Raw genomic sequence first — 23,105 nt, 5'->3', positions numbered from 1 at the left:
TCGGTAGGTACCGCCGTACTGGCACTTTGCCGGTCCATGCATGTCTTCTTTTCTATTTATTTAGCGACTCTTATTCAGTACAGTACATGAAAATATGTGCATTTTATTTTGGAAACCAACCAGGCAAGAAATTTGCTGATTATATTAAAAAAATATGAAACCCAGACTGAGCGAAACAACAAATGGAAAAAATAACACAAACACCACCATGTTGGATTGGGTCATCAACACATACCGCACCATGCCCTCACACTCAACTCAACTCAACAGCATATTGGCTATGCCTCCAAAGAGGAGCGTGGCACCCACAGGCGTCATCGTTGCATCATGTCGCAAGGCTTTCGCCCACTGCCATACTAACCTGACCCGGCAATGAAGCAGCCCGGAGAAGAGAGGGCCCCAGCGTAGTCAACCACACCCCACGACATCGCTGACGCGCACCCGCGCAGCCACAAGCAGCAACGCCACCACATCGTTGCTGGTAGCAGCAAAGCATGCCGCTGCTGGCCAAGCCACCACAGCACAGCCCAAATTTCATAGGCACATCCTCTCCACGCCTTCGCTTCACTGCAGCACTGCAGCCGCCTGCTGCTTGAATCAAGCGCAAGGCCACCACCTCCTCACTCCGCATATAGCCGCCACCATGAGCAACCCCCTCAGGGCTCGCCTCGCGCGGGCCGCTGCCACACGAGGCCATGGCGCCTCCTGGTCGCAGCTGTCAGTGTTAGACCCGGCAACCTACCGACGGGGTGCCCGAGGTAGTGTTTAGTGCGTGGGGCTCGTTGAGATCAGGAACTTGAAGGTGAATTCGAACACACGATTTAGACAGGTTCAGACCACTTAGATCGTGTAATACCCTGCGTCCTATGTGTTGGTTGTATTGTATTGGATTGAACTTGTTTGGAGAAGGTCCTGCCTCACCTTATATTGCCAGGGCATGCTTATAGGTCGGTTGTTTATAAGAATACTAGAGTCCTACTATATTTGCTACGAGTAGTTTCCTAATCCTTGACTAGTTCTTATCCTCCACGTAGACCACGCCGTCCTGCATCGTAGTCTCCATGTCTGATACATCTCGGTGTACAACCCTGTATCTAGGACTGCACAAACCTTTTGGTGGGCCCATAGATGTATGTACGACAAGCCCCCAAGTACTTTTTAGTCAAATGCAGCAGTCCCGAGTACCTTTGTTGGCTTCTCCGACTAGTTTTTGGTGCTCTTGGAGTACTCCATTGGATTGAGTCTTCAAATGTATTCGAGTATTGCCATGCGGCTAGAATGTGCTCAAGTCTCATTTAACTTGGTCTTGAATCTTCAATCTTGAATTTTACATGGAAGTGCAATGAAAATCTTGAAAATCGCACTCCATATGGAGTAACCCTCGAGCCTTAGGTTGAATCGAAAAATCAGGCTGAGGGTCAATCTGCAATTTCACATCTCTTTTTACCTTAAAACCTAAAAGAAAAAACTTTTTAGCCGATTGGCACGTGGCATGTCACTCCCCCGAGACGTTACATGACTAGTTTGGGGATGGTCAACCACTGGTCAACGTGACCATTCGCCAACAGTAACCTTATCTCTTTTCGAAAAAATTGAAAACTGTCAAGTGATAACTTCGTGCGTTTAAAAAATAGAATCTTCCCATTAATCTCGCCACTGCGTTAACTGTGCTGCGGTTATAAATAACGGAGGAAATCATCCCTTCTGTTTCACCCAAGACAACTGCTCTTTCATCTTCCTCACTGTAGCCCTAGCGCCACCACTTGCGCGATTCTCGAGCTCGAGTGCCACCGTCCCCCACCGCTTAGCTCCCGAGCGCATGCGCAAGAAGACCCTCATGGCAATACGAATGGGGAATAAGGCGACCTCTAGCAAGGCGACGGAGAGCGAGAAGAGGAAAGCAATGAAGAAGGAAATCCAACTGCCGGCATCCAAGTATGGGAAGACTTACCAGATAGTCCCGCCAACCCAAGCGTGCGCCTGGAAGAGTCCGTGCTGAAGGAGGTGGACATCCAGGCATTGGTAGATGCCAATCTTCTCCAAGACCAAGAATTCATCACCTGGAGGGCAGCCTACGGGAACCCGTGGCCAATGGAGAACTACACCCATGAGATGGTAAATCTTCACGCACTTCATCGTATTACACCCATGAGATGGTAAATCTTCACCCATGCGGCTTGGCCTTGCCCACTTCTGATTTTTTCCACGGGCTGTTGTTGTATTGCAAGTTGGAACTTGTCCACCTCAATCCCAACTCCATTATGCACATAGCCATTTTTGTGCATCTTTGCAAAGTTTTTCTCAAAATCCAGCCGCATTTCCAACTCTTTCGCAAGTTCTTTAGAGTCAAGCCTCAGCCCAAGATGGATCACACCGAAGTAGTCGGGGGGGAGGGGGAGGAGGGGCCAAGCATTCAATTGCGGAAGTAGGTCACAGGCTTGTACTTCGATTACGACCTAATTGACTCCCATTCTAGCTGGAAGGAGAGGTGGTGTTATATTGGAAATCATGAGCCCCGACTACCTAAGGTGACAGACCACTGCCCAGTTTGGAACAACCGGTGGCTGGACGAGCCTACCCATGGAGATAGTCTGCAGGTACCCAAGCTTTTGGAGAAAATTGATGTACTCAAGCAGTAAGGGCTGACCGGAGTCGGAGTAGCATTTAGTTTTATGAGGAGGCGGATCCAACCACTGCAGCTACGGTGTACCTGGGGATTCGACTACGCCGGCCCCAACGATCCATCCTGGATGACATCAGATGACTTGTTCGTGGATGAAGTCATGGCGCTGTTGAAATGCCTATTCAAGCACGCGAGACAGATCTCGACTATTGTTCGGGAGTTCTGCAATGTGAACCCACCAAGTAGTATAAGTACCCGTGGCCTCAGCCCTCGGGTACTAATTCTTGTACTTGTTATTTTTCTGACTAGTCTTCTCATGCAGGAAGAAGTTCACTTGTTCTTCTCCGCTCCTCCTCCACCCGGATCAGATGGCTCTAACGCTGCTCCTTGTGTACATACAACTACTGATGTACAGATGGTAGTCGAAGAGGAGGAGTCGGAAGGGTTCTCCTCCTTCAACAGCTCTGATTTAGAGGCTGCTGAGGATTTTGAGATCAAGGCCCGACCATCGGACAAGGTTGGGTCTTCCTCTGGGACATCCAAGCGTGAAGCTGAAGATGACCTAGAGGCTGGTCTGGCGCTGCCGCCGAAGAAGAGGTGCACCATCGCTGTCAAGCGTGTGGCAAAGAAGTCTGTCATTGCTGAGGACGTTCCTCCTTCGGTAATCACATTCGAAGAAGGATAAGATCCTAAAGATCAAGTACTCATGAGTAATTTCCTTATCGCCATGTTTGCTCAATTCGACATTGGTGGATTGTAGGTGGTCAGGGAGGAGACAGAGGCAGATAAGATGACTACAGAAGTTGTGTAGCAGGAGCTGCCAACGATTAAGGAGGTCATCGAGCTTGATGATGATGAAGAGCCTCTCGTTGCTAAGGGAAACCCCGTCAGAGCGCAAACCACCCAAGGAGTGGAGATGGTGGCCAAGGCTGGAGAGGATCAGGATGCGATCCAACAAGCCATGCCGAAGAAGCTGTCACCCACAGTTAAGCCCGTGCGCTTGGCAGGGGAGCCCTCCTTGAAGATTAATAGGTCCATGAAGTAAGTACTAGAGTGTCACTCGAGTACTGATTGTGAGTTGACTTTATTGTGTAGTGTGTCTTGACACTTGACTTTTCTAGGAAATCTGCCAGTGTGGACATTGGAGGCCTGAGCCCAAAGTCTGCAACTGATGGCAGCAACCGCTTGGCCCAAGACCTCGTCCCGGCGCCTACAATTCCGCCGCTGGAGGAGCAGCATGCGCCGGAAGTAGCTCCAGGTGATGTATCCCTGGTTGCTATTCTTATGCATGATATTATTGCATCACTGAATATCACTTTAGTACCATCCCCTGAGCTGCTTGTAGCCGAGCCAATCGGAGCGACTACTTTTGTCGTTGTGGCTACATTTGTAGCCCCCGAGCTAGAGGAAAGCACTGAAGCTACTATGGCGACTACTTTTGAAGTCATGGCTACCTGTGTAGCCCCCGAGCCAGAAGTAGTTACTGAAATTGTTGGAGCTCTCCAAGTTCTGGCATCCGCCCCGCCTTCTTAGGTAGGACCGTCTACTAGCCGCGCCATGACCTCCATCTCATCTTCTGAGGCGGGTCCCTCGAGCAGCCGTGCCCTAGTTCCTCTTGGTGCATCTGTTGCTAAAGAACATGAGGAACTATGGGTACCTTTGGAGGATATGCCTGAAGAAATGCAGCTACTCGACAACCTGCTGCTTGATGTGGAGATGGAAGCCACAATAATGGAGATGTACCACCACATAGGCAAATATGCAGCGGTAAGTCTTCTTCTGCTTTGCCCATAATTGAAAATGAGTACCTGTATCTTGGCACGAGTACCTACTCTGTTTTGCAGGATGTAATCAAATGTTGCCGCAAGAATTCGGAGATGCTCCAGGGCTACGGAGACACCGCGATGCAAGCGCAAGCACTCGAGCAAGAGCTAGCCAAGGAGCGGGAGTACTCATCCCGGCTGCTTATGAAGTACAATGGCCAAGCTGCTGAGTACCGCAATCTTGTTCAACAAGCCGTGGATGAGAAGGACCACCTCCGGAAGCGCAACAAGATGTTGAATCATCAGCTGAAAGGTAACTCGTTATCTCTTGCTGGTCTTCGAGTACTGATTATACTTTGACAATGCTGAATTGCTCCTTGTGTTGTTTTTGCAAAGCTTCAGAATGTTAAAGACGATCTCCAAGGCCTAGCCATAGACTGGCAGAACTCGTACTACAGAGTGATGGAGCAACATGACAAGTTATCCTCTCTGTACGAAATCTGGAGCACCGCTTGGAGAAGGAGCAAAAAATGCACGCTAACGGAGAAGTTGATCTAGTGAACGCCATGAAGTCCATCCGGGAGTGCGAGGCTGAGATAGAGGCGACCAAGCTTGCTTTGAAGGAGCTGACAGAAGCAGCTCAGCCCATTGCAGATACGGTGGAGCTCCTAGCAGAAGGCGTGGAGCCCCGCTCTCTAGCGGAGATATTTAAAGAAGTTCCTGCGAAGATAACCGGCTACATCCAGAAGATGGCAGAGTCGGTCTCGAAGCAGTTGTTGGCAATGGTGAAGTCCTTCTACCCGCAGGTGGACTTAGCTCCAATTGCGGAGGGGATTGCACAAGACTGCTCTGATTAGCGGTTCCAACAATACCTGCAAAAGATGGCTCTTGTTGCCAAGGAAGTAGCTAGTCAAATAGACCTTGAGTAGTTGTATGTAAAGACATTGAGTTATTATAATATAAATATGATATAAATGAAAATGTAAATTATTTGAAATCTTGTTGCAAATTTTATTGCTGTTGACTTGTGTGTTTTTCATTTTAGTGCATCTCTCGAACTTCCCTGATAATTGCTCGTGCGGTAGTCGAGAGTGTCTGTGCACAAGGCTACTCTTGTGAGCCTCTTCAGATACATAGTGTAGAGTATTTCTACGATCCGACCCCTTTCTGCGGAGTGCAGGTACTCGGGTATCTGGGCAGTCAAACTCTTTAGGCGAGTCGACTCTTCAAGATTTCATCAGCTGGAGCCTATCTTTGCAACCTCTCTAGGTTTTTTAGATGTTGTGCTCCTTGAAAACCTGGAATTGCAAACTTGTTATTACAAGTTGCAACTAGATAGACTTGTCTGGATAGTAACTCGGGTAGTATAAATAACTCCCAAATTACTAACGACTTCTTTTCTACAAGACGCCGTTGATGGACAAACTTGTTCAAGGAGCTGACTAGCTGATGAATTTGTGTGCGAGCTTGCTTTTGCAAGTCGCGTGTGGACAATTGCGTCCAACGAGTTGAATAATTCGGAAAATATGTGTGCATACTTGTTATTACAAGCCACGTGTGGACAATTTTGTCCAAGGAGTTGAATAACTCAAAAAATATCCCTTGCAGGCTTGTGATTACAAGCTGCAAGTTGGGAGATAGTACCCGGGGAGCTAAATAACTCTGGGAACCTGCTTTTGCAAGTCGCAATCAGGCAGAGACTAGTCATTTTATGACGAAAAATATCTCTACTTTATTAAATTGTAACGGTACAACTGAGGTCGGTGGCTAATTTACATGAATATGTAAACTATGGGTAGAATCGACACAAGTGCTTGATGTTCCACGAGTTGTCGACTTATTCGCTGGAGAGAGTTTGTACCCTATACGACCCAGGTCCAATGACCTTGGAGACGATGAAAGGACCCTCCCATGGCGAATTTAGCTCGTGCAGCCCCTTGTGTCTTGGATACGTTTGAGGACCATGTTGCCGGTGCTGAACGAATGTTCTTGATAGTGGTGGATTCCTTCAAGGTACCTTGTTGACTGGATGAGTGCTACACAACAAGCTTCTTTGAGGCTGTCTAAGTCTAGACGCCTTGTTTCTTCAGCTGCGCCCTCATCATATTGTTCGACTACTGGAGATTTCCACATGATGTCAGCGGGAAGGATGGCTTCTGATCCATACACAAGAAAGTAGGGTGAATACCCCGTAAGCTTGCATGGTTGTGTGCGAAGCCCCCAATGGATATTGGGTAGCTCCTTGAGCCACTTGCCTTCTTTGGAATTTCCAATATCATGTAGTTTTTTCTTGAGAGCTTCCAGTAACATCCCGTTGGCGCGCTCAACCTGACCACTGGCCTGTGGATAAGCAATAGAGACGTACCGGACATCGATCCTGCTATTCTTGCAGTACTCCCAAACTCGTGGTTGTTTAAATTGGGACCCAAGTCTGTGATGATGCGGTTGGGGAAGCCGTAGCGCTGGAGTACTGCGAGTTAGGGAGTCCATAGCGGTGGAGTTCAGCTGCAAGACGGTGGTGGCGCTCTGCTTTTGCAGCGTTTCTTGCTCGCCATCGATCTCTTTGAGCTTCAGTTTTTTCTCCGGCTACGTTGGCGGTGCGAGACATCATCTGGGTGACGCTCGTGTCGCGGATTCCTTTCTGGTTGCTCTTGATCTTCACCTTCTTATGCAGCAACAATGGCGAGAAGTTCCTGCTCTGGAGAAAAGCTTCCCGAGCTCGACGTGATGACCTCTGTGGAGCCATCTTCTTCATAGATGAGCGACATAGGGGTGCCCTCCTAGTATGGGAGAGTATCAAGGTAGGGAACAAGGCGTGACACATCATCCTTGGCGAGAGCAGGTGGCTTCATGTTGGGCCAGTAGACGAATCTACCTTGTGGAGTTAATGTAATCACCAGACACTGTTGTGGACCTAATAATGGAGTGTCAAGGTAGGGAACAAGGCGTGACGCATCGTCCTTGGCGAGAGCAGGTGGCTTCATGTTGGGTCAGTAGACGAATCTACCTTGTGGAGTTGATGTAATCAGCAGATGCTATTGTGGACCTAATAATGGAGTCTTCTCGTTTGGATCCGAGTAGTAGTTAAAGTCCTCGATCAAATCTGAGTTCAATTGTGATATGGATAGGGTAGCTTGGTAGGCAACACCCGAGTTTCGAAGTCCAAACGGGAGTCGACTTGTATTGTAGACCGATTCGCACGATGGCTTAAGCGCTAGCTCGTGGGAACCAGTCCGAGTAGTGGGAGAAGTCGAGTTGTACTCGGACTCGTCTTGATGCTCTGAATAGGTCAAAAATTTCGTCGAATTTCTCGACGAAATCCTCCAAAGCTTGGTGATGAAGGTTGATGTCGTACTGCTTCTTCTCCGGGGCTAGCGCAATGTGGCGGTGGAAGTTTGTAGCACCGTCTGCGACACATACCTAGGAGCCAAAGATGAATGTCATGCTGGCTTCGGACGCGACGGTGGGCTTGATGATGACTTGGTCATCGAGTTTGCTAGTGGATTCTTAGCGAGATCCCCTACCTGGCGCGCCATCTGTCTTTGTTTAGACCCAGCAACCTACCGAGGGGGGTGCCCGAGGTAGTGTTTAGTGCGTGGGGCTCACCGAGATCAGGAACTTGAAAGTGAACTCGAACACACGATTTAGACAGGTTCGAGCCGCTTAGATCGTGTAATACCCTACGTCCTGTGTGTTGGTTGTATTGTATTGGATTGAACTTGTTTGGAGGGGGTACCTGCATCGCCTTATATTGTCGGGGGTAGGGTTACAGGTCGGTTGTTTACAAGAATAATAGTTGGATTCGACTAGTGAGTCCTACTATATTTGCTACGAGTAGTTTCCTAATCCTCGACTAGTTCTTGTCCTCCATGTAGACCATGCCATCCTGCACCGTAGTCTCCATATCTGACACGTCTCACTGTATAACCCTGTATCCTGCACAAACCTTCTGGTGGGTCCATAGATGTATGTACGACAACAGTCGTGTGGCCATGCTACCCCGCCGGGCTACCACCACCGCTGCAGCGTGGCCTTCTCACACCGCGCGGGCTGGCACCTTGCGGTCTCGTCTCCCCGCCTCGCGCCAGCCACTGCGACGCGCGTCCTCGACTCCATGCATCGCTGGCCCCCAGGCCACTGGATCAACCGCCCTTGAGCCGCCGCCGCCGGCTATCGCGCACCAAGCCGGCTCGCTGCAGCAGGAGGGCAAGCCTGCCGCTCCTCCATGCCGCCTGGTCCGTGCTCGCGCTCGACAACCGCTGGCGCACCATCGCGTGAACCCACGGCTGCCGCAGGCCGCGGCATCCTCGCTCCCGCACGAGGCCGTCGCCTGGCCCGCGCCGCTTGGCATGGCCCACTCCGCGCCCACTGGACCGCCTCCGGGCCGAGCACCACCAACAGGTTGCCGGCGCGCCTCCCGTGCACCCGTCGCCACTGCCGGAGACCGAACGCTGCCTCGCGCTGTCACATCTAAGATCTGCACAAGCTGAGCGACGACGCCTTAAAACAACCCGTCGCCGTCGTAGTAGGCATGTGGGCTTCCGATGCCCTGCTCAGGCGACGGCGAGGCCTAGGTGAGGGTGGGGAGGGGCTGGCGGCGGCTAGAGTTTGAGTGCCTCCCGTGTCACTCCTCCTATGGGAGGAGAGATGCGGGGGTCTGTCCGTCAAATATTATTTCGTGCCAATTATTGGAACCTTATTTTGGCATTTCCCAACCCATGCTACTGTCTAGCAGTCTCGGAACCACCAGAGATTTCCTAAGTTAACGCTGGAATGCTAGAATCGTAGGGAAGAGTAGTTCAGCAAGCTAGAGCAAATAAAGTACACGCGCAGGACGGCACGTACGTGCCTTTCTTCCGTCACAAATGAGGTGCATGCATCCAGCTCCTTCTGCTACATAGTATACAACAATGGTCAATGGACCCCTACGTGTGACCTGACGTCCACACCGAATCTATGGCAAAATACAAAAAAAATGTATATGTTTATTGGAACAGTGTTTGACGCTGGAAACTTTGTCAGGCCTTCCCTACGGACTGCTGGAACGTACTGCAAGCTCTGCGAATACACTAGTGGAGCACGTTTCTTCCGATAGGATATTGTTTCAAGCTGCTTTGACCCACTACCTACTGCAGGTCTGCAGCAAGCTAAGGTGATGGCTTGGGTCTCAAGTTGTAATAAAAAACGGTGTACTATTTGAGCATACTTTTAGACCCATAAAAATATTACGTATATCTTGACTCTTGACACGCACCAGACTGCATAAAAATTGTTTCCTGTTGGTGTTGGCCTGTCGCTTGGTTGTCAGTTATAAACACGATCGAGTAGGTTCTTCAGATTGTCAATGCGAATAGCCGATGGTCAATGCAACCATGTTACAGAAGCATATCCTAGAGCGACCAAACTGAACAGAGTAGTACCGTAGTGCTGGGCTGTATGCCGCCTTTGTACTGTGTTGTCATGTGCAGCTGTGGAGTGTTGTGCCCATTCTTAGGCTGAGGACATGCCGAACCCCAAATCGCAGACCAACACGCTGTCGGCCTGTCCCACGGCCCCCACCCGGCAGCCCTAGACCAAAGTACCAAACTGAACCACAGGAGGCAAGAGCTCATGGCCTACCTTGTCCCCGCCCAGCCAAAGTACGTTCAAAGCTTCCTTAGGACGAAGACCCTGTATCTTTACCTTACTGTGCAGCTGTCTCTACCTGTCCAGGTAAGCAAAAAAAAGTTAGCTAGATTAGTAAAGCTGTAAAAAAAAAGAACCATTTTGCAGCCGTGCGACTGCAGCTAGTCAGCCAGTCCAGTCATTTTGATCGAGTAGTCAACAAACACAGCTAAGCAGCTACAGAACCTGAATCACCAAGTATGGTGAAACACTCTGCGCTGTCAGCTTTCACATGGAGATATTGCTCTTCCCACATCATCTTACATAGATGTGGCTCAACCACTGGCATTATTTCAGCAGCTCTCTACGTCGCCCATGTACCTTCTTTTGCCCTCACTGAATCCCCCCTTGCACTTTTCGGTTTCAATGAATCCCCTCCGGTGGCCCGGGCGGTCAAAGACTCGGCGCCCAGGACACGGCGCCCCCAGGACACGGCGCCGGCCCCCACAAGTGTTGATCCCTGGCCGTGCCGTGCCCCACGAATCGTGGCTCACCGTCGCACACGGCTGGCTTCACTGTGGGGGTCGAGCAGGGCAGCGCCCCATGCAAGAATGTGAGATAGAATGTGAGATCGAGTGCATGCCCACCGCGCAAGAGCCTCCCTTCACCCGCCGGGCAACCGCGCTAGCACGCCGCTGCCCCGGCTTGTCAGAGAGCCTGCTCTATATATAGGCGCCGTGGACGCGCGTTTCGCTATGAGCCAGTGCTAGCAGCAGCAAAGCCAGCAAGTGTGCAACAGCTACGTGTGCGTACGTGACACGACTAGAGTCTTAACGCACAGAGACGCACACGACCCTTTACGTGCGTTACGTAGCTGCCTCGCACACCGGCCATCATGCCGGCCTTCACAGAGAGCCGCGCCGCCGCCGAGCCGCCGCTGGCCGAGAGCTACCTCGACCTGCTCCGCCGCGGCGGCGGCGGCATTGCGCCCCCGGGCGAGGGCCGCGTCGCTGTGCAGGAGCGCGAGCTGCCCCTGATCGACCTCGGGTGCCTGATGACGACGAGCGGCCAGCAGGGCAGCCGAAGCGCGCGCGAGGCGAGGGCGGCGTGCGCGTACGCCATGGCGCGGGCGGCCTCGGAGTGGGGCTTCTTCCAAGTGACCGGGCACGGCGTGGGCCGGGCGCTCCTGGAGCGGCTGCGGGCGGAGCAGGCGCGGCTGTTCCGGCTGCCGTTCGAGACCAAGGCCCGCGCCGGCCTGCTCAACGGCTCCTATCGGTGGGGAGCCCCCACGGCCACGTCGCTCCGGCACCTCTCGTGGTCGGAGGCCTTCCACGTCCCGCTCGCCAGCATCTCCGGGAGCGGCTGCGACTTCGGCGAGCTCGGCTCCTTGAGGTACGCATGCTGCCCTGTTTCTGCATGGCCTGTGTGTCGTAGCTCCTTGCTTTTGCTGCACTACTCCAACTTGTTACTGTAGCGTTCAAGTTAATATAAGGCCGGATACCTACTACTTACTATATGGGGGTCCAGTCCCTATCGGTGAGTGAAAAAAGTAGTGACGACATGCTATCACATAGATGTGTGCATCTCGTAGCTCGTACGTAGCTGCAAGCACAGCGGCGCATGTGTCCTCCCGTGCTCCACCCATGGAGATCATAGTATCTTTCAGCTAGGCCGGGCCACCCACAAGGACAAGGTGCTCACACAAATGCGCAGGTGTGTAGCTCGCTGTGTGTTCCCATGGTACCCTGACATGACTAAAGATTGGTACCGTTGTACCTTGCCCACGTCTCACACAGTCCCGGGATATTTCTCGTGTCCACGTACGCAGCTCGCGATTATACCCCCCTGCCTGCCGCCGGCTATACATCTTTCCTCCAAAGCTAAAGATAACAGAATTCTAGAAGTTGCACGGCCCACAGGCAGCGGACTTGCTTCCCGGTGCTACAAGTCAATGGGTGATGGGATATCTCATGTGTGCGGTGGTGTACATGACCACGAAACATGGGAGCTTTCGGTACACGAACCCAATCAGCGGCTTCGTGTCCATCGAACCAGCCTACCAACGCCATCTCCCATCATCTCGTATATACTACTTTATTATTTAATAAAGTCCTTTCCGGCACACGTGCTGTATCCCTCCGTGTACACTAGAAGAACCAACGGAAATATCTGATGACACGTATACTCATAATATCTCTCTGCATCAAAGGACACGATCGAGAAGTAGAATGTGTAGTATCTACTGCTAAATTTACCGCTGTAATTAATTTGGCAGATAATTTTAATTACCATGGTATATATTATATGGATGGTAAAAGGAGTCGCGGGGCCTAGCTAACAGAGCAGAGAATGCAGGGGCGTGATGCAGGAGGTGGCGGACGCCATGTCACGGGTGGCCAAGACGGTGGCGGTGGCGCTGGCGGGGAGCCTGCTGCAGGGGCACCATGCGGCGGCGGCGGCGGCGTTCCCGGCGGGGTGCGACGAGACGACGTGCTTCCTGCGGCTCAACAGGTACCCGGCGTGCCCGTTCGCGCCGGACACCTTCGGGCTGGTGCCCCACACGGACAGCGACTTCCTCACGGTGCTCTGCCAGGACCAGGTCGGGGGCCTGCAGCTCATGAAGGACGCCCGCTGGGTGGCCGTCAAGCCCCACCCGGACGCGCTCATCGTCAACATCGGCGACCTGTTCCAGGTAACAGTGCGCCGATACCCTCGCCCGGCCACCGTTGCCGCCGGGCATCTTCACGTAGTACGTGCTCGAGTTTTGGCCAGGCAGAGGGCAGCAGAGCGGAAACGACGATACTTATCTGCTGATATCTATGCGAGAGGACGTCTGGATTACACAAGTTCTCGAGACTTTTCTTCGATCGGTCTTCCCTGACGGAAAAATTCTACGGTTCCGTGTGTGTCGCAGGCGTGGAGCAACAACCGGTACAAGAGCGTGGAGCACAAGGTGGTGGCCAACGCCAAGGCGGAGCGCTTCTCTGCCGCCTACTTCCTCTGCCCGTCCTACGACTCGCCCGTCGGCACGTGCGGCGAGCCATCGCCGTACAGGAGCTTCACCTTCGGGGAGTACAGGAGGATGGTGCAGGAGGACGTCAAGAGGACCGGCAGAAAGATTGGGCTCCCCAACTTCCTCAAGCAACAGCAGCCCCAGTGACTGCCACTGGAGGCCCGGAACGAGAGCATCATCTTGTTCCTTCGGCTCGCTGTACAAGAATATGCGGGCCTTTGAAGCGTTTGCTTCTTCTTCTTCCTTTCTCTTTCCTTTATTCGCTTTAGGTGATATAGATCACTATAACGAGGACGACATGCGCGCTTATCAAAGACATACGTCGATTAACTGGTGCATCGTGGCACATTTCGTGTACTGCACTGTGCCTGTTTTGCTTTCCATTTTTCATTTATATTTTCATGCTTTTTTAAGTGTTCCCATGATCACACCGTGGGACCATGTATTAGTGAATAATTGGTAAAGAAAAGGAAGCATGCTCATTTTGCTATCATCTCTAACACCATCTCTAACACATACTAAAGACACGTGGACATGGTGGTGCGATTCAAAGAGGGAAGTATAAATATGGATGGAAAAGTGTTGGTCTCAAACAAATTTGACACGTACACTTTATAAAGGTTACTTTACTTTTCCATTCAAAAAGTCGACTACCCTTTTATAGTAGGAGTCGACCTACTTTACATTCCAAAAATACCCTTATTCAACCACTCCATTCCTGAAATATGCCATACATAAAGGTCATTGGGGTACACGTGTTCAAATTGAACTTCTCCACGTGATCACGTTTCTCATACTGCCTACCATGTACCCTCGGGGCTTCATCCGCGACTCTTCTGCTGCTTGTCGATCCGAAATCCTGAGGCTTGCGGTGAGCTTGGACGCCCGAGGTAGCGCCCTCGCTCCACCTTGAGGAGATGGCTTCTGCGATCAACCTCGAAGGGTTTTGCACCGCCTCAGTTCCTGCGAAATGAACAAAGGAACCAAACTAGTGCTTGGTGTTAGCTTCAAACCTCCGAGGGTTAGTACACGGGAAACCTCCCAACTCTGCTGACATTTATAACCTTCGGAATTTCACTGGCGTTACGAACTTGCGAGTGTACATTGCCTTCATGTTTCAGCCTTTGATCCTTAACATGCGAGGACGTCTGCAGCAGACGTTCGAGGGTAACAATTGTACGTTTTAGCGATCCCCAACAAAAAGCATATAGAACAATTGGTAACTAAAATTTATTACAATCACATAAATAGTACAAAGTTTCTATATCATGTTAGAAAAAAATCCAAAATTTGTGGAAATTTTTTCTTATAAATGAATGAGAGCAAAGATGAGCAATTTCCATTATGGAGCGAGCAATGTATCTTGCTAATCATTATAGGTGGGACCATATGAAGTGGTCTTTAACTATTTCATTTACTACAATCTTGAAAGTCTAAAGTCCATTGACCCCAACCGGGTTGTGTTATTTGCTGGTAGTATACATATGTACCTGTAAGGACTAACTAAACCACGCTTGCACCGTATATGGATTACCTCATGACATCGTAAGGGCTGTTATTTTTTTCACATGTGCGTACCCTCAGCCGTGGCTCCCAAATTTATTTTTATGATTATACAGCATACATGCACAACGTAACGTACTAAGGCCATTTTTAATGGGCATCTCATATTTATACTTCCAAAAAATACTACATAAACGAGATGCCATTTAATTCCTAATTGAAACAGTTCAGTACAATTCACAGTTTCATTACTTGTTATTTCCAAGAGTACCTGCAAAACACAAACTATGTTAAAAGCAGTGTACAGAGGGTTCCATCCCTATAAAATTTATTTCACCTCTTTTTTCATCATCTCTTTACCATAGTATCAAAATTACTGGCATGGCACATGAGAATGAAAGTCCCATTGAGAATAGTCATTGAGAATAGCCTTACGAGACTTGATCTAGGCCCTGTTTGGCAACACACCCCTAAACTTTAGTACCTGTCACATCGGATGTTTGGATACTAATTAGGAGTATTAAATATAGTATAATTACAAAACTAATTGCACAAATAGAGTCTAATTCGCGAGATGAATCTATTAAGCCTAATTAGTCCATGATTTGACAATGTGGTGCTACAATAAGCATTTGCTAATGATGGATTAATTAGGCTTAATAGATTCATCTCGTGAATTAGTATAGGGGTTCTGCAGTTAGTTTTATAATTAGCTCATGTTTAGAGAAACTGCAAGAGTATCCTAAAAAATTCTTCCCTAAAACTATGTATTGGAGGTTCTCCCAAAAAAATTTCCCCCAAAAATATATCAGTCCACAGCAGATCGCTAATAAATAGCCCCCAATATTTCAAACACAGGCCACGTCATCGTATTGGGCCCATCGAAAGGGACGCGCGAGCGTGCGGGAATCAGGATTGGGGGAAGAACGCCAACGCTAAAATATACGCGGTGGCAGGCTGTTTTTTAGCATTGCTAAAAAATTGGGGAATGTTTCTGTGGATGGTTGGAGTTCATTTTTTCTCTCTTTTTTCCTTAAAAAAGGTATTAGGGTAAGATTAGCAGCCTCTTGGAGTTGCTCTTAGTCCTCCTAATTAGGGTCCGAACATTCGATGTGACCCTTCTAAAGTTTAGTAACTTGTATTCAAACACGCTTATGTATGGAGTGATATTTGAATACTTTTTTTCAGTTCTATTTTATGACCGGCGTTCCAGCTCTTTCATGCCGACGTTGCAGATTCGAGTACAAGTACGTTGTAGCTGGACTTTGATTGATCGGTCACCTTCTGTGCTGTCCGTTTCAGTTACATTCTACAAAAGGATACAGAAAACTTAACATATCATATCTCTGTACTCTGCTGCAAGCGCTTTACTCTGCTGCAAGCGCTTCAGCGTCATGCAACTGTCAGGAATCGCTCTCCCTTTTCCGAATGGGCCTGCGCGCACGAACCCGGGCGGCAGGAGAAACATCGATGTTGGCCAAATTCGGGAGCGTGCGGGACACGAACAGACAGAACAGCTCAGACCGGTCAAATCGGTGTAGTAACCCGGTTGGACCGGTTTCCTAGAGTTTTGCATAGATCGCGTTCCAGGTGATAACTACCACACACTTACGTGATGGAAGATGGCTAGGTTTACGAGCAAACAAGCAAAGGGATAACCAGTGCACTTCCGTGGCGAAGAACGACGCAAACTAGCAAAGGTCGTTGATGTTTTCGCCCAGGAGGAACCCCGTCAGGACGTGGATGTCCCCGACGTACCCTAGATCGACCAGCAAGTCTAGGATGCTATTTATGCCCTAGATCGACCAGCAAGTCTAGGATACTATTTATGGTCATGGAGATCAGTAGACGAACAACATGGAGGTTGGAAAAGGAGTTTAGGAGATAAAAAGTAAATGCATGGTAGGTTGCCCTCAATCGGCCGTGGCCCTTCATATTTATAGGATGGGGAAGTCTTGCCCCAGTAGAAGTCGAAGGTTATACAAATTCCGTATCAAAATAGAACTCCTAACTCGGATTAAGCTGATCAAATCGGTCAGACCGCCCATCCCAACCGGTCAGACCGGTCAGCACAGGCCATAACTCTCTCATCTAGACTCCAAATTGGAAGTTCCACATATGCATTTCGATCGTCTCGACGAGATATACACAATGGTGAAGTCCAATCAGAGATTTGACAATGTTTGTAAAACTGGTCTGACCGGTTTATATACCGGTTTGCCCAGATTCTGACAACAAACTCCTATGATGCTAATTTTGGTCGTCAACACATGCGTCCTGTTTCTTGGTAAAGCTTGCGTGCTAAGAAATATTTATCAGAACCAAAACTGCACATGAACAATATAGAGCACAAGTGCATCAACCATGTTCCACTTTTAAGGATGATAGTATCTATGGGCCATACTACTTGATTTTGCCCAATATGAAGAGTTCAACTTGCTGCTGCTCTTTATACATCTTGTATGAGTGAAACAAGCTTGAGTACACACTACCTCGGCAGTAGATTTTTGAGATACTAATTCAAAGTCATCCTCACAATTATAAGCTATTGTGAATGCATAAAGCGACCAAATTGCTATAATGTCAATTGGTCTTTGCAATACCTCTCAAATTGATAATGAAGAAAGATAAAATGATTTAATATCGCATCCTCAAATTTATCTTGATCATAATAAATAAAGTAAGATGAGTAATTAGCCTAAATGACGAATATGACACAATTACCTTGGAATTGGTGATGACTAGATTACTCTTGAACACCTCTTGTTCGTTTTCACCTTGTCTTTCAATGCATCTTGGATTATGCAAATATCCAACAATAAGATTTCTCCAACTACTAACCTCGGATTCACAAAGTTCTGAACCAAACTAGCAGCCATACTGGTTAGACCGGTCTCAATAGCGGTTAGACCGTTGCGTTCGAGATGTGCCCTCCGACATTTTCTAAACACTGGCTCTCTCATGTAAATGTCTTATTGGACATTGCAGCCTGATGTTCATCATTCCAGAGTGTTGATCCTGAATTTTCATGTCTAGATACATGATGCACAACAAAGTTAAGATGATCCGCTAGACATCCATTAGGACAAACATCTAAAAACTCATTTAAACATAAATACTTGTTGCACCTCCAGCAATGAGTTATCAAACACTTCTGCATGCTTTCTTCCCATGGATCACAAAATTTCTAGACTGAATAGAAAAATTGCATATTCGGCTTGACCATTGATGCTAAGAACTCCAACCAGCTAAAGGTCTCAAAATAACACCATTTGGTGAAATAAAGACCGCACCAATGTTTTGAAAACACTTTGCAAGACGATTAGTAAATACAGACTCCATGGTGGCAAATTACTCCTTTTGCTAATATCTTGCCCCCCGAGCATTGAAACCACCAATAAGGTCATAAGTGATCTCTAATCGGGAATTTATCGCTTCAGGATAATGATCAAAGAGATTCATCGACCATATATGTCGCCAAGGACGATAACAAATTATCATCCATAATGAATCCATCCATAATAATATGCGCAACCGAAATAAAAGAGTAGATATCCGTATAAATGTAGGAATTAAAACCATCTCTAGGAACTAAATATTTCGGTTTTTGAAAATTAATAGCAACACCTATTGCAATTAATCAATATGTAGAGCATTTTGGTGATAAACCTCTATAATATAAAGACCCACATGACCAAGGATCAAAATAAGAGTGTGAGGGATAACCAAACATATCTAAGGATGAATTCCAAGACATAGGCATATGTGGCATTTGTAAAACAAATGGATGATGTGATGCCCAATTATTTTGATGATTTGATGCAAACCTCAGTTTTGGAGATCGTCTTTCGTACCTTTTCTTCTCCTTCAATTGTGTTGCACCTTTTGCTTAAGCATCATCCTTGTTTTGAATTGAATGCTTCCTTTAGGAACCCATGCCATGTCTTTCTTTCTCAGCTCTTGAGCACTAACCTTTTGTAGCTTCTTGTTCTGCCAATTTGATAAACCAAGTGATGGCTTGGCTTTTCTTCGGTTTTGGACAGTAACGCTCTTTTCTTGTTTTTTGATGCTTTCAACTTATTTTGTTCAGATTTAGCACTTGGAGGATCAATGGCTGATTTTTCCTTTCCTTCACCATTAGTAGCCGAAGTGCTTAACATTTTACTCGGCTTTTCACTAATTAAATTCAGATATGAACTCCTATCTTTGTGACCATCTCTTTTCACTCGATAAACTTTCTTGACAACCTTTTTCTTCTTTTGAACATTAGACCAATCCTTTTGCTCAAAATGGTCATTTTCAACATACGACTGCCTTGCACACGATGGTTCTCTTGGTGCTGCATACTCTACATAATATGGTATAAAATATGAAGGAGTATGTGCCCATGGATCATTCCACCCCCATGATGAGTAAGGATGAAAACTAGTGGGATGTGAAGCATATGGAACTGACATTGTTGGCTCGAAAGGATGATATGATGCTACTGAATGAAATTTTTTCCCTTGCCAATTACAATTCCCAGAATTATGTCTAGGAGGCACTCTTGATGGTTTAGTATCATTCGACCAATTAGCACGCTTGGCTTCATTATATTTTTTATATTTAGCCAGAAGTTCATCAAAAGTGAGCTTCGACTTTTTACCATTGTGCTTGACACGGTCTTTATCTCCATTCACTATAGGATCCTCAGGTTTAGACATTTTTAGTCTTTTCAGACACGAACCGGTCTGACCGGTTTGGGAGACCGGTCTAACCTATTGATCCAAACGGGTCAGACCTTTTTGCAAACCGGTCTGACCTGTTCGCCCAGCACAGCAGGAATAACATGTTCTTGACTTGATGGAGAAAAATCCGTTTGCCCCCCGGTAACTTCTGGGACTTTGATAGGTTTATCGTCCTCACTAGTTGTTTGAACTTGCAATTCATGGACGATATCCTTCTCATCACTTGGAGGTTCAAATCTTCCTCTTTGGCAATGGAGTTTGGATCCTTAGATGAATCGACTAATGCTAACCGATTTAATGACTTTTTGCCATCAAAACCAATTGTAGCCAACTGATCATCCTCTTGTGTTTGAGAAAATCTCAATCGTCCGGTATTAATGGTCGATTGTATAAATTGGTGAAACATATTGCAATCGCTAGTATTATGATCAAATAAATTATGCCACTTGCAATACTTTCAATCTTCTAATTCAAGAGGTGATGGAATAACTTTGTGATCAAATAGTTTAATAAAATTATTCTCTAGAAAGATATCAAATAGATCATCACACAAAGTTAAATCAAAATTATACTTTATCTTCTCTAACGGATGCTTTTGTGGAGAAGGCTTTAAGGCCAAGCAAGCAAATGGTTCAGATTTCTCAATGATCCAATCGGTTATACCTTTTCTTGTGCTTCTCATACCCAATGCTTTAGAGCTTAGTACTATATTAGCATCAGATTTCACAACAACTCTCAGTTTTAATCTTTTACTTTTAAATCTAGAATGACCATAAGTAAATCATGTAGAGAAAAAATTTGGTAATGATGATGGAGAAAATTTAAATGCCAAAGTATTACTATGATCAGCCTTCGTTATTTTGACAATGCATTGGCTGAGACAATCTGAAGGCATACTACTACTAGCAAGTAAATTACCATCCTCAATCGATCTCTTGGAATTATTTATGATAGAATCACTAATAAATGAATTAACTGAAAATTTGTGATTTGATTGAGAATTACTTGCAAAGCATACCTTGTCAAATATATTGAAGAGGCGAGGAACCTTGATGTGGATAATATCGTGTTTCTCCCCTTGATGCCAGCCCACAGCCACATTCTGCATGGACCAGTCAGATTGGAATATGAAACCGGTCAGACCAGTGCTTCCAAGATTGCTAGAAATCACCTTGTGTTGACATGCCAATGTTTCCTTCTTGCCTCCATTGTCATGTTCTTCAACAGTTCGATGTTCTAAACTTTTCTCAGTTAGAACTTGTCGTTTAATAATGCGATAATCACTAGAAAAATGCACGACACATTCGGCTTCAGGAAAAACAAACAGAGCTGTTTTCTTATGTTTAACACGTTCTTTTACAACTAAGCTTGACTCTATCGGTGTAACAGATTCAGAATATACATTATTTGATTTGGTTGTTGTAATAACTGAACTACTGCTCAAATCTGAATCATTCTTCTTCTCTTTTATCATTCGGTTTTCGTGAGCCGTAGCCCTTACATGTACTTGTGCAACCGAAAGAAAATCATATCCATCCAACCTATCTCTAATAGATGATTTTAAACCCTTAAAAACAATATCAACAAGATTAATATTATAGAAATTGGTAGTATATGATGTTTGAGAATAACTGACCGGATAGTTAGAATTATCACGGCCAATCTTCTCATTCACTGGTATGTTTTGTGGTGTAATCACATAATGTGAGTTTCCAGCCGATGAATAAATAGATGAAACACCTTACCGAAATATGATGTCTCATAAAAATTGGCCGAACTCACCATGTTAGTTTGGCCTTGATAATTGCCCACCGGCTCTTGAACTTGTTGTACAGCCGATGTGCGAGAGTAATGTTGTATGTCACTAGTGGCATTAAAATTTAAAGCATGCATATTATTTGACAATGGTTTTTGCATATAACATTCAGAATTATAATTTGCATAAGTAGAACCATCTAAATAATTATTAGTCGATACAATATGCCTACTAGTATCATATCTAGCAACATTAATATGAGGATTCATGGTACTTGCAAAATAATTATTAGGAACATATAATGTATTTGCAACTTTTACCTTGGGCTCGCCGTAGTGATATTGTTGTGAGTATAAGGATAGCCCGCCATAATAGATCTTGATGCTTCTAATCTTGTAGTAAATAAATCCAAATATTCTTGATAATCTAAGTAATCAATGACCAACACTTTGCTTCTCTTTTAATTTTCAATGTGTAGCAACAAGCGAATACAATGCAATCGGCTTGAGCAATCTGATGCAATATCACAAGTATAGATGCAATCGGTCTAAAAAGACCAGATGCAACAATAGTGGCGAATCAAAATAATAGATCAATTAAGTAAATAGTTAGGGTTTGATAGAACGTTTGAGCAACCAGATCTTCATCCCCAGCGGAGTCGCCAAAATGTGTTGGTGCAAATTCAAGGCAACACACGAAAGCACTAGAGCGTGCGGGTCGCAAACAGACCAAACGGCAGCGATGCTGCTCAGACTGGTCTAGCAACCCGGTTGGGCTGGTTTCCTAAGGTTTTGCCTAGATCGATCATTCGAGGGGATAACTACCACACTTACGTGATGGAAGACGGCTAGGTTTACGAGCAAACCAGCAAAGGGATAACCAATGCACTTACGTGACGAACAACGACTAGTTTATGAGAAAACTAGCAAAGGTCGTCGATACTCTCACCCGGGAGGGACCCCGTCAGGGCGTGGATGTCGCCGGCGTACGCTAGGTCGACCAACAAGCCTAGGATGCCATCTCTCGTTGTGGATATCAATAGACGAACATCATGGAGGTTGGAAAAGAAGTTTAGGAGATAAAAGGTAAATGCATAGTAGATTGATTCGATTGGAATGTCCTCAATCGGCTGTGGTCCTTCATATTTATAAGGTGGAAAGGTGGAGAGGTCTTGCCGCAGTAGGAATTGAAGGTTATACAAATCCTATGTCAAAATACAACTCTTAACTCGGATTAGACTGATCAAACCAGTCAGACCGCCCATCCCAACCAATCAGACCGGTCAACACAGGGCTAAATCCTGCCAGAGCTATAACTCTCTCATCCGGACTCAAAATTGGATGTTCCACATATACATTTCGATTGTCTCAACGATATCTACACAATGATGAAGTCCAATCAGAGATTTGACAATGTTTATAAAACCGATATGATCGATTTGTAGACCGGTTTGTCGAGATTCAGACAACAAACTCTCATATGATGCTAATTTTGATCGTCAACCACCGCAAATCCTTGCCCATCGCAAGGACAAACGTCACCAGCTGAGAGACGATGCGCTTCGCGCGGCAGCTTCCACCTCTCGGCCAGCGCCCAGCGGCCGTCGCGCTCGACGCGCACCCATCGGATTCCGAATTCGTGCTCGTGCGAGCTTCCACCGTTTCTGGTGCCGACAATGCAGGATAGATTCCGGCGAGCAGCCGCCTCACGAACCTGAGGTGCAGGCGTGGCCAAAGGCGCAGGAAAAACGCAGGCTTGGCGAGCCCCTGTCCGGGTAACTGTGAGACGACGCCGATTTGGGTGATGCGGGTTCAGTTCTGTAGCCGTCTTTACTAAAGACTCTTTAGCAATGAAACTGTGGATGTGCAATAATGGGTGGAAAAGCTAGGATCGGGTCTCTCGCAGTACCTATTTTTTCCTGAGGATGATGGATTAGTATATGCTTTGTCGGTTTGGTTGTTGTTTTTTTACTGCTACCAGGCGTAGCCGTCTAACACAGTGGAGCAATCATTGGAGAGCCTGACAGAAACCAGAAAAGAGGCATTGCATTTTCCTCTACACAGATTGATTACAGAGGCGCGATGCGCGCTCGATATGGACGGGGGGCACTTTCTTT

General features: G+C 47.0%; 1 protein-coding gene across 1 annotated transcript; it reads left to right on the top strand.

Annotated features, from left to right (window-relative positions):
• Positions 1-10,279: 10,279 nt before the first annotated feature.
• LOC117863321 (gibberellin 2-beta-dioxygenase 6) lies at positions 10,280-13,416 on the top strand. Its single transcript, XM_034746977.2, has 3 exons — positions 10,280-11,382; positions 12,346-12,682; positions 12,905-13,416. The coding sequence occupies exons 1-3, from the start codon at positions 10,886-10,888 to the stop codon at positions 13,148-13,150; spliced, it is 1,080 nt and encodes a 359-aa protein (XP_034602868.1). The 5' UTR covers positions 10,280-10,885; the 3' UTR covers positions 13,151-13,416.
• The last annotated feature ends 9,689 nt before the right edge of the window (positions 13,417-23,105 follow it).

This window comes from Setaria viridis, chromosome 7, assembly GCF_005286985.2.
Source record: "Setaria viridis chromosome 7, Setaria_viridis_v4.0, whole genome shotgun sequence".
NCBI lineage: Eukaryota > Viridiplantae > Streptophyta > Magnoliopsida > Poales > Poaceae > Setaria > Setaria viridis.
Note: the sequence above shows the minus strand (reverse complement) of the source record. Positions and strands in the feature narration are given on the sequence as shown.

Excerpts from the sequence above, each read along its gene's own strand:
- LOC117863321 (XM_034746977.2), top strand. The coding sequence starts at position 10,886 with ATGCCGGCCTTCACAGAGAGCCGCGCCGCCGCCGAGCCGCCGCTGGCC. Across the intron at positions 11,383-12,345 it reads GGCGAGCTCGGCTCCTTGAG|GGGCGTGATGCAGGAGGTGG; the intron begins GTACGCATGCTG and ends CAGAGAATGCAG. Across the intron at positions 12,683-12,904 it reads ACATCGGCGACCTGTTCCAG|GCGTGGAGCAACAACCGGTA; the intron begins GTAACAGTGCGC and ends TGTGTGTCGCAG.